General features: G+C 37.3%; 1 protein-coding gene across 1 annotated transcript in view; it reads right to left on the bottom strand.

The window, feature by feature from the left end:
- Positions 1 to 7,367, bottom strand: part of LOC113941192 — a 38,771-nt gene extending 31,404 nt beyond the window's left edge. Inside the window, exons 1-2 of the mRNA XM_027632350.1 lie at positions 7,130 to 7,367; positions 6,535 to 6,585 (exon numbers count right to left, since the gene is read on the bottom strand). Coding sequence (XP_027488151.1) covers positions 6,535 to 6,585; positions 7,130 to 7,352 — 274 coding nt within the window. The 5' untranslated portion in view covers positions 7,353 to 7,367. The remainder of the gene's footprint in view (positions 1 to 6,534; positions 6,586 to 7,129) is intronic.
- Between the last annotated feature and the right edge of the window lie 5,423 nt (positions 7,368 to 12,790).

Below are 12,790 nucleotides of genomic sequence, written 5' to 3' on the forward strand. Positions count from 1 at the left end.
TAGAAGGAAAGTGGGCAAACTCTACTTTGTATTATCAGTATTCACACTATATGGATTATTAAGCCCCTCTTCTGGTTCCAACCAGGACAGGGTTAATTTTTCAGTAGCCAGAAGGGTGCCTGGCTAGGACCCATAGGTTATTCTATACCACCTCACATCATTTTACAGGGATGGGGGAAGAAGTGGCTTCCTGGTCAGATAGGTGGTGGAGGGAGAGGTCTTTTATTGTTGGGAGTTTCCCTGGTGAGAACTTGCATGTGAGTTGTTCAGAGTTTTTTTCTTGTATACTCTATCATTAATATTGTTGCCCTTACTCTTCATTGTCTTATTCCACTGCTGTTTCCAGTAAATTGTTCTTACTTCAACCCATAATCTTTACTTTTTGTGCCCCAATTCTACTCTCCAGCCCACTGCAAGGGGGTGGGGATGGAGAGGGAGGAGTGAGTGGCACGTGGTTTGGAGTGTTCCAGTGGGAACTCTAAGGTGGGAAATACCATTCCTAAACTATGACAGTGCTCTGTAAATTCACTTTGTAGAGGTGGTAACATTCCTGAGCAAATTCTCCTTGGCTGTGTGTGGAGCCTAAGGAATGGGAAACACTGACTACTAGCAGAAACCTTCTCCCAACATTGACTGAGTCCTCGAAACTTGAGACCTAAAATGTATGAGGATTAATTCAATCACACTCCCAAAGACAGGCACAAATCTCTTTTTGAAGATACCACAAAGGGTCAAGGAGTGGGGAAGAGCTGCCCAGGGATTTATTCTCTCTGCCACATCAGAATGTGCAGATCTTTCTCTGCCAGTCTCACTTTTCAGAAAGAGTGCTCAAAGTATGAAGTACTTTTGGAGAAAGACAGATTTTTGCTGGATCTGTGCAGAAAACAGTGCAATTTGGGCCATATATCCGGAGGCACCTTGACACACTTGAGAGGTGGGCCTGTGTGAACATCGTGAAGTTAAACAAGGCCAAGTGCAAGGTCCTGCATGTGGGTCAGGGCAATCCCGAGCACAAGTACAGTCCGGTCAGAGAGTGGATCGAGAGCAGCCCTGAGAGAAAGCCCTGGGGGTGTTGATGGATGTGAAGCTCAGTGACCACACAATGCACGCTTGCAGCCCAAAAGCCGACCATGTCCTGGCCTACATCAAAAGCTGAATGGCCAGCAGGTTGAAGGAAGTGGTTCTGTCCTTCTGCTCTGCTCGGGTGAGACCCCACCTGAAGTACTGCTTCCAGTTTTGGGCCCCCCAGTATCAGAAGGATATGAATAGTTTCAGTGAATGCAGAGGAGGTCACGAAGATGATGAGAGGGCTGGAACGTGTCCAGAAAAGAGTAACAAAAGCTGGTGAAGGGTCTAGAGAATAAGTCATATGAGGAGTGGCTGAGGGAGCTGGGGTTGTTTAACCTGGAGAAGAGGAGGCTCAGGGGAGACTTCATCACTCTCTATAACTACCTCAAAAGGAGGTTGTAGCCGGCTGGGGCTTGGTCTCTTCTCCCAGGAAACTAGCAACAGGACTAGAGGACATAGTCTCAGGCTTCACCAAGAAAGGTTTAGGTTGGACATCAGGAGAAATTTCTTCATGGGAAGGGTTGTTAAACAATGGAATGGACTGCCCAGTGAGGTAAGGGAGTCACCATCCCTGGAAGTGTTCAAGAAATGACTGGACATGGCACTTAGTGCTATGGCCTCATTGGCAAGGTAGTGATCACTCAAAGGTTGGACTTGATGATCTTGGAGGTCTTTTCCAACATAAATGAGTCTGTGAATCTGTGATTCTGTGATTCAGAGGACATTTCAGAATACTAATATGGAGTTTTGTGTGTCCCAGCATGTAGCAGGCTCTGCTTCCAGGAAATACCTTAAGTGTCAGTAGACATACTTCCCTTTAGAAACCTGTTTTGACTACCGAATGTATATTTCTACATACATATGCAGATGCTACTTATTCAGCTTGACTATTTTTTTTAAGAAAAAGTAATTTAAAAAAAAAGTATTAAGCCATAGGACAATGTTATACTTTGTAATTTGCCAGAAAACATGCCTCATCTTTGTGTAACCTGTTTTATGAAATTAAATTTTTAACTCCTTCCTTTTATAAAATGGTATTCATTCACATTATATATGTTATTTCTGATCTTTTTCTCTTACTTTCTAATGTCTATTGGAGATTTTTTTCCACAGAAATGCTGACTCCCAATGGCAATTTTATACCACCTACTACAACTCAGTAATGGTTACATATATGTCATTATCTTAGTGTCTGACTTTTAAAGCTCCTGTATTTTCTTGAAATATTTCTTACTGACAATGTTCAGCAGTGATGTTCTGTAATGGTTGGACCATTTGAACAGGTTGATACTGCAATTTTTATACACTAAATACATCTACCTTACATTTTGGTCCTCTATTATTCAGGATTTTCTATTGCAATTCTATATTGAGCTTGTGTGAATTCAAATTTCACATTTCAAAAATGTATTTATCATAACAAAGGGGTTACACTGTAGCCACTTGTATTAATTCAATTTACACTGGATTTGACAGATTTCTGTAAAGTAGCAAATGCTAATCAAAACACTGTTATTTCTCAAGGTGTTTTCGGTTGGCTAGTTTAATGTGAGATGTCCTCTAAAGAAGCTCCCTATGTACTCTCAGTCGACTGAAAAATGTACCAGTGCTCATAAAAGTGACCTCATGTTTGCCCTTTGTTACAGGGCAATGGCCACAAAATTTCTGGAATACTTTTCCCCATAGAGGATTTTCTCAAACTGTCTGCCTGATGTATGTGACATGTCACTTATCATTAAGAAAGAAAGTTTTAGTAATGTGCAGCATCCCACATGAATGCTTGAAGCCACTTTACAAGTTAGGGTTACGCTCTTCTGACAAAATGTCAATGTCTTGTCATGCATATTCAGTGTCACTGAGTTAGTTGTATTTGCTTTTGGAAATGTTGCACTTGTATGAAACTTGTCACATAAAACAGAAAAGACAGAAATAACTTTTAAAAACCTGCAGCCACTGAGCTGAAGTGCTTTCAAAGTAAGATTCTGTAAAATTTGCTGTGTCATGAACTTTGCTGACTAGAAAATTACTGAATCCTGTTGTAGGCACAAAGGTGGCATCATTATACACATGTGTGCAACCTGAGATCTTCCCAGTCAAGCTCAACTTTCTCACTCAACTTTTCTGTTGCAATCTTGCTTTGGGGCCTCGAAGGATCTGCAGTCCTGCTCCGAATAGCCACTGTGCACAAGACTTAGAAGGCAGTTGACCTGATCATGTGTCTGACAGCATTTAATCCAAATATTTTAAGTTCTTATTGAGCCAGCTAGAGTCAAAGAGAAATACTCTCACACCTGTGAGATATCAGTTGTTCTCAGTGAACTGTGCAAGTGCATCCACAGATGACGTACAAAGTCATATACAAGCCACTAGAAATAATTGAAGTAGACAGTATTCATGTCACTTGGGAAGGTGGTAAAGGCTGTGCAAACTCAGCACTTCTAGTCTCCATTAGATTATGGTATTTCTCATCCAAATATCTTGTTGTTACTACAAAAAACAATCCTAATTCAGACTGAATCTGAACCATTGTTTGTCAGAATAATCACATGTGTTTCTAACGTAATCTTGTACCACAGTGGAGTTAAACTCAGCATACTCCATGCTAAACATTCAGATCATGATTCTTGTGTTTTGACAAACAAGAAACTATAAGTTTTTAAGATAACACAGCAACACGGAATCTTTTACATTTCTTCCAGTGTTTTAATCTGTAGGTTAAAAAAATTAGGCCATGTAGAAAAAATCTGTGTGATATGAATGTTCACTTGGGAACATAGCTTATACTTTCTACTGCTATAGTATAAGAAAAATTTTGCATATGTTTTATCAGCTACTATAGGAAGAAGTAATTAATTTTACTCTAAGAAAAAAAATCACTTCTGGGTACTGACTTTCCTTTTCAAGTATCCGAGCATAAACCACTTCATGTGCAGTAAACAAAAAGTTACAATGTTTAAATAAATATGTCCTTTCTTGAAATAATTCCATTTTGCAACTTGAAAGGAGCTGTTATTCACCAGTTGTTTCAGTGTCTGAGTTAATAAAGTCCTTATTCTTTGTATAGTTGGGTGGATGTTTGACACTTCACTGAAGCCAATTTATTAGCATTGTAGCTAAAACACTTTCACAGACATACATTACTTGTTTACAAAATTTGATCTTTTGAAATAAGTAGTATTTTAGTTTCAATATAACTTAAATTTAAATAATTTGGTCTTCCAATCAGAAATATTTATGGAGAGCTCAAAACAAAAATTAGAGAAGAAACTCAATTAGAGAAGAAGCTCAATAGTCAAATACTTAAGGGTCTGATTAATGTTTAACTCTTCATTAACCTAACTACGTTTCCTAGATACGTTGCAAGAACCTAGCAGGAAGACCATAGGCCTTGCTTGCCTCAAGATTAAAATAAAAAAACAAGTTGTATTAAACCAGTCATCAATACATGAAAAGCCACCCACACTTAGGATCACAGAATGATAAGCTTGGAAAAGATTTCTAAGATCATCAAGTATGACTGTCAGCCTAGCACCACCACCATGTTCATCACTAAACCTGGTCTTCAAATGCCATATCCATACATTCTTTGAATACCTTCAGGAACAGTAACTCTACCACTTCACTAGGTGGTCTGTTCTGATGTTTGACAACCCATTCTGTGAAAGAGTTATCGCTCCTTGTTCACCAAAGTAAACTAAATGAAAGGGTACAATAATGTGTCCCCATTTTTCTAATGTCTTTGACCTTGAACTGACAATTCAGGCTCATCTACTTTTACTACTGCAAGGAGTGTCAGAATATTTATGGTCTACTACATTTTCATAGAATCATAGAACCATAAAATCATAGCATAATAGAATCACAGAACGGTTTGTGTTGAAAGGGGCATTAAGGATCCACTAGTTCCAACCCTGCTGCTCTGGGCAGGCACACCTTCAACTAGACCAGGTTGCTCAGATCCACTTCCAATCTGGCCTTGAACACATCCAGGGATGTGTCATCCACAGCTTCTCTGGACAACCTGTTCCAGTGCCTCACCACCCTCACAGTTAAGAATTTCTTCCTAATATCTAGTCTAGACCTAGTCTCTCTCAGTTTGAAGCCCGTGTCCTGTCACTACATGCCCTGGTAAATAGTCTCTCTCCATCTGTCTTGTAAGTTCCCTTCAGGTACTGGAATGCTGCAATTAGGTCACTCCAAAGCCTTCTCTTTTCCAGGCTGAACAATTCCAATTCACTTAGCCGTTACTCATAGGAGGGATGCTCCATCCCTCTCATTATCTTGGTGCTTATTATCTGGACTTGCTCCAACAGGTCCATGTCTTTTCTGTGCTGGGGACTCCAGAGGTGGATGCAGAACTCCAGGTGGGGTCTCATGAAAGTGGAGTAGATAGAGAGAATCATCCCCCTTGATCTACTGTCCATGCTCCTTTTAATGGAGTCCAGGATATGACTGGCTTTCTGATCTGCGAGTGCACATTGCAGGCTCATGTTCAGCCTCTAATTTACCAGCCCCCCCAGGTCCTTCTCAACAGTGCTGCTCTCGATAACACTTTTTTTTGTAGCATGTAAGCCTTTATTTTTTCTTCAGAATGATACAACTGTGTAAAGCAATACTGCTATTCTCTTATACATTGTGTGAAATAGCTGCACTTAAAAACTTGCAGATGTTATCTTTCATAACTTTGTCGGAGAAAATATTCCTTCATTATTTCTAGTAATTCTTAGGGAAAATCTAAAAATAGGAAGTAGTATTATTCAATTATCTGAAATAGTTTTCAAAACTGACTGGAAGATTTTAAGATTGACTACTATATTCCTATGATTCAAATGACTGTTAGTAGCTAACAAGTTATTACATATTTTTATCCGTGTTAAATTATTTACACATTTAACCTGAGAGACTGTTTTATAATGAACAAGTGACATTTAATCAATATGAAAATAGTGTCAAAGTAAAACTAAGTTTTGTTTGAATTTAGTTCATATGAATAAACCTGAACGTATTTGGTTAATTACAATTATTGTGTTATCATTGCCTAAAAAAGCCTAGTATTTTAGATGTACTATAAACTGTAGTTGATTTTTATTTGATGGCTGATACTGATATTTCGATGTAAGAAGAGAGAGCAAAGTACAGTCAAATAATGTATTATAGAAGAGAAGTAAAATGAAACCTGAAATGACAAATTTTAATAGAAAGAATGAGAAAAAATCAAGAAAAAAGAATATAAGTCCTTTTAACTTTGGAGTCTATAAAATACCACTGCTACAGCTTGCTTGTATAGCCCCATATGTATCTATCACTTGTCAGCCAGGTAAAAAGAATGTCCAGCAGCAAAGGATGCCATTCAAGGATATTTAGGGATTGCTTAATGAAGAAACTAGGATTTCACTTGCAAACATTTGCACAACAGATTTATTTTCTCAACTGAATCTTATGCTCAGTTCAACTTGGGACTGTTACCTTTTTCCTTAGTATTACTTGAAGCCTTAATATCTTTTCCTTTTGAAGAGTCTGAAAAAGAAATCGAAAACAGAAATGGAAGGACAAAGTTACTACTATAAGTATACACTGTGCTCACTGGTACTATAACAGATGTTCATAGCACCAGATCAACAAAATATGCAAAAGAGATATATTAATAATTAAAAATTTCTGTTTACCTCAATAAAAGGCTCAACGTAAGATTTGGAAGCAAAACAAAAATAATTCCCTCAAAATTTGCTGGCAAAATTTCTGTAAGTCAAACCACGTACTCATTCCTGTGCAGTCTATTATTTCAGCCTGACATGTGAATTTAGTAACAGCTCTGTTACTGATTCACTCAGAATAGATTAGCATTCCCACTTCAACACTGGCGGTGCAGGTCAGACAGCAGTTAAACAACACCACAATAAAAGGGTCATGAATTTATTATTTCTGAATCATGTCAGAAACTGCTCTTTTCAATATATCAGATCTATTAAATGAGAAGAAGCTAGGTTTAGTTGCTTTTCACCAACACTCTGTACCAGCAGACAACTGGTTATTTGCCAACCACATAATGATAAGACATTACCCTTTTCTTTTAAGGCTGTTGGAGGCTTCACATCTTTTCTTTTACTGGTCTCTAGAAAAAAACATTTAACATTTATCACAAACCAGGTGAGAAAAAAAATATGACACTTGAAAAGAAAGCAAGTCAAACAATTTGATATGTAGAGAGTAAAAAAGATGTGATAATTAAATTGATTTAACAGTATGGAAATAAAAAAACAGGACGAAAACCCAAGGTCATCCATTCATCTTTTTAGTCTTGTATACGCAAAATAATAAGCCTTCAATATGTCATTAGTTTCTTCACATTTTGAGGAAACTGTTGAGCCCTCTCTCAAGTAGGCAATGAAGAATAATTACTTACACAGAAGTAAGAAATTCTACAGAGCAGTTGACATCAATGGATTTTTCCTTTACTGAATCCAGATAAAAAATTAATCCACATTGATACAATTGAAATATTAGGAATACCAGTCTTGAAAGCCAGAGGCTGTTGATAAAGGTAAGTAGGAGTTTTCTTTATTCAGAAGTGACAAAAGGACCAGTTACTCACTGAGGACTCCATTATTCTTTTAATATCAAAGAGGCCATATGGGTATTGCCTGGGAACTGGATTTTACTTCCTGCATATATATAGCCTTTTAAAATCACAGGCACACTGGGTATAAAAGAAGAGCATTGCTCATCTTTCAAAGGTACATTCATAGATTTTATGTCACAATGAATAGTCCAAGAACTTAATTGTATCTTCTTTTTTTTTTTTTTTTTTCTGCAATATATGACAAAGTATTAAAGGACAAGAGAAAAAAAAATTGATATTCTAGTTTTCTCTTTCTGGTAACTGAAAAGGTAGAACCTAAGGACAAAAAAAAAAAAAAATCTACAAGTTAGCTAAGAACAAATAAAGGAAAACTATGATCTTCCTGTGGTGAGACACACACACTGAGAACAGTGACAAAGAGGAGAATTCTGAGCCCCAAGGGGTGACCTGGCTTCATTTCTCAGACTTTTCAGAAGGAATAAGACATTTCTCACAGAAAAATATATCTCTGTATCTATTCAGATATACTCTGCTGTATATCTATTCAGCAGCCATAGACAGGACTGCATCAAATATCTCCATCTTCCAAAAAAATGAGACTTTGTAATAATTTGAACCTCAGATGTGCTGTTACAGCTCAAGACCCTGGTACAGTTCTGATAGCCTTTGCTATTTCCTTTAAATTTTTAAGCTGTTTCAGTACTCTCCAGAAAGAGTTTTTAATACACATCACAAATACAAATCTTATTTGTAAGATTTTCTCCAAATGGATACTATCAAGCAATCCGTGATCTCTTTGTGCACAGCAGCAGGCCAGCCTCCTGCAACTGAAAAGGTTAGAGACATATGTGCCTACGTTGCCAACAAATTAAGGAAAAATCTTAACATATCAGTCACTCTCAAACACCTGGATCTGCCAGTAGCCTCAGCCAGTTTCATTCTCAGTCATCCACATTCCTGAGCTGTAGCCATGTGGACCAGATTTAGTCTAGCTCTCTGCAGAAATGTTCTTACCGTGGGATTTAGATAACCCATTTTTGACAGACTAACATCTAAAGGTGGTATAAAAATAAATTTTAGTATTTCCCCTCAGATCCAAATTCAAATATGTGCATTTAGAAGAAGTCTAGGTAGTTTCTAGGGACCCTACTGGGATCTATACAACACAAATATTGTTAAAAACAATATAATTATTAAAATAATCTAAACATAAATCAGAAAGGGTTTGGTTTTACACATATATTTCTAGTCAAGACCTGTTTCTAGTGTAGAATAGCTGTTCTGATATTCAGATTTCTGATAATCTTAGCTTCTTCACTTACCTTTTTCCCTTGAACCCTCTGGATTCTTGGGATTTTTTCCTTTCAGAGAATCTGTAGGGAAATAATTATGTTTTTGAGACTTAGAAGATAGGACAGCCCTTCTACATTTAAAAGAAAACTCAAGAAATATTTAAAAATCAAGACTAAAATTGTGAACATAAATGGATACAACTTTGACATCTCTTTACATCCTCTCTAGCAACCGTCTCGTATTTTTTTAAGGTGCAATAATGTTAGTAGTAAATGCAAGAGTAGAAGTTGCTAAGTTGCTATAGATTGTTGTCTGTAGAGACCTCATAGAAGGAAGAAACTGGAAAAGAGAAAGGGAAAATGCAAGTAATGACACAGGATTAGAAATTCTTAGGGCTTTATCCAAAACTTCATGAAGACAGAAGGGATTATTCTACTTTCTCTCTTCGTCTGAAGAATATTTTTTTTACCTCAGTCCTTCAGGAAACATACACTTAGGGCCATCAAACACAGCAAAAGCATGTTATTTTGTATAAACAATTAATGTTTAAACAATTTTTCCAAGAAATAGTCTCTTGACCTCTGAAGTGTATATATCAAGGAAATTAAGAGAAAACAGTTTTTTCCAAAGAAAGGAAGTAGTTTCATAGGCTTATGAATGTATGTGGTTTCAGTGAGAGAATATCAGAGCTTGCAGGGTGCTGAGTAGTCCCAATTGCATTCTATCTGACAGGATATAGCACCTAAGCATCTAGAAAAAGAAACATGCTATTTATTCCAAATGAGAGTAAACCAAATCTTCAGTAAAACAGATAGAGCTAAAAGAAGATCATTTACAAAATAATTATAACTCTGAACATTCTCCTGGCTGCCATGGTACCAGAAAGTGATCCCACTTATCTATCTGGTTTTAAGTGTGAGTTATAACAGAAAAAGTTCATTTCCAGGATGGCTGAAGTTGTGGGAGAAACCATACTGTGAAGGGATAGGCTCTTAGAAGCCTCCTCTTCACCACAGCAGCAGTGGATTCTTCTTCATGGTACTGAGAGAAAACCTGCAGTGTGAAGACTGAAATCCTTTGAAGTAGCCTCTATGTTGACTATATAAGAAGCCTCGAGACAACACCTACCCAATTGACCATTTTACTTTGGCCAAATCTGTGATCTCAATGATCAGCAGCCACTGTTGCAGCCACAGCCAAAAAACATTGCCTTTGGCCTTATGGGTTTGGTGGGATATGGGCATGAGGGCTTTTTCGTCATCCATGTAGCAGATCTCTCTGAGATTTCCTACAATGTGTAGCTCCTAAAACATATTCAGCACTTTCTACTCTTACAACATTTGGATGCAGCTCTCAGTGCAGGACACTTTCCATGGCACACCAAATTCCCCACCCTCTCAGCCAAGACTGCTGAGATCACCAGTTATGCTTTCCTTCCAGGCAGCAGGTTTTCATTTTCAGAGGTTCATACAGGGATTCACTGAAGGCTTTCCAAACTTCTCCTCTCAGCTGACCACTTTCCTGCTGGTCCCAGAAGGGGAAAAACGTAACATGCTCTCTTAAACCCAGCATTTGCCTCACTACTTTGCTCATGCGTTCTACTCCAGGGGTAAAACTGGGTTAGGTTAGGAAGATGGTACAGAAAGACGAAGGAGCAACAGTGTGTGATATCCTCAAGATAAGGACCTGGTTCTCATGCAAATGACAACAAATGGAAATAGGAAGACACTGCCTTTCTGTAGGTAAGTCTCACAATATAACTTCTACATTTAAAGAAAAAAAATTATAAGTTAAGATAAAAAATATAACAGGCAAGGTGTTATTCCATGTTACTTTTGCTTTAAAAGAAACATAAGCATTGCATAGTGAGTGCAAATCAGCACAAGTTTTTTCTTTAATAACAATGTGCTGTTATGTATATGGCAAGAAAGAAATACACACTACTCACTTATTTCCCCTACCAATCTGTGCATAAAAATAAACAGGCTTATTATCCATGCATAGCTGATATAAGAAAAGATGCAAAGATATATCAAAAACATTGTAAAAGCAAATAAGAAAGAAAAGAGGAGCATTTGTTTGGAAAACAAATCCTGTACCATAGGATAAGAGTGAATTTACATTATCTGAGCACAACTGCTCTCAGTTTAATATCACAGCATAATGCTCTTAGAAAAATTCAGTGAGGAGTTGTATATGATATATCATGAGCTTTTAGTGCCACTGTTAGAGACTCTGAATAAATAATTTATCTACCCAAAAACCACCTGGCAAATTACACCTTAGAGTTTCATTGGCCTCAAATTTTTTGAATATGCTAATGTTAACAGAAAATCAGCTTTTATATTTGTTAGTACAAATGGGTTTCTTTACTGCAGGAAAAAGATGAAAAGCTAGTTATAAATTCAGATGGAGTCTTGAGATGTCCTTTATTACAAGGCAACGAAAAATATATTATTCCAGTGTTGTCCTTAATTACTGCCAATAAAATTATTCTCCAAGACTGAAGATACTTTATTCACCTCATAAAATAGATAAAGCAATGTTTTGAGGTTGTGATCTATAGAGTATCCCAGCAATAACTCTAGATTCAGGGATTTATTTTTCCTCTTTCTGATTTAAATAAAACCACTATGCTTCAGGTTACGAAAAATAGTCTGCTTTATGATAAGGGTTTTGGTCTGGACATCATCCTTGTTCATTCAAGCTTAGCCCATCCATCAAAAAGAATGAGGTATGATAATGCCTCCCTTAGTGCATAAGGTGCCAGGCAAACATTAATCACCTCAAATATTCAACACTTCATGTAGAAGTGTTCCTTTATTTGGTTTACATGAATAGTAACAAACTACCAAGAAACTTGATTAGGAAGTATATGCAGTCTTAAAAATCCTTACTTTCCTGTGTCCTTTGAAATATTTGTATTTGTCAAAAACATCCACTTAAGAAAACACCAAGTCACAGAGCAAAAGAAGTCCCCAGTGATCTGGTTAATAAACTCTACAGAGGTCCACTAATGAGGCTTGAAGAGGTGATAGAGAGGTGAAAGAGTTCAAGCAAATAAACATGCAAATAAGGCTTTGATTAATTTATGAACTACAGTTTGATCAAATATGGTGACTGAAATGGGGGATTTACAGTGCTAAATATATGTTTATGTAGCAGAGTAATGCAAAATGCAATAAGAAAACACACAGCTCAGAAAAGGCACCAAGGTTTCTAGGGGTTTCTCCCAGACAGCTTTATAAGTTTTCCCTATGGAGTCTTTGATGTCAATATGTTTTGAACTGAACTATACAGCTCACTAATCAGCACCTTCATTTTCAGACACGGGTAAAAAACTGTGAAGATTTGATGCCTATTATGGGAAACAGCAATGACTACATGAGCAAGTGTTCTCAGGATCTGAGGTACAGGCTCAGGTGGGCTGGTCATCAGTGCTACTTCAGGGTATCAGGAGCCTGTGGTGCATTTATGGCTGTATTCAGCATTGAGTAGCAGGTCGAGATCTTGTTCTCAGCAGCAGTAATGCATTTGGCATAGATGAATGTGTGGAGCTCTGGTTGGTAACACTTTGATTAACATGTTGGAATTTTTACAGAGACTTTTGTCTCATTTTCCCAAAATGTAAGAAATTTGATATAACTTGGCCTGCACTTTGATATTTAAAAGAAATTCCTGCCTGCCCATTTCTGAAGGCTGGTTGGACAATGTCTAACCTCCTTTGTCATGTTAGAAGGACCTGTAAATAACTTAATAATTGAGGTTGCTGATACATTATATATGAGCCCAGGAGATAAAAAGCAGTGCTGTGGGAGCACTCAGCAAAGGACACACTGAGGAAGCTTG

Source organism: Corapipo altera, unplaced genomic scaffold (genome assembly GCF_003945725.1).
Source record: "Corapipo altera isolate COAL_440 unplaced genomic scaffold, ASM394572v1 2b, whole genome shotgun sequence".
Taxonomy (NCBI): domain Eukaryota; kingdom Metazoa; phylum Chordata; class Aves; order Passeriformes; family Pipridae; genus Corapipo; species Corapipo altera.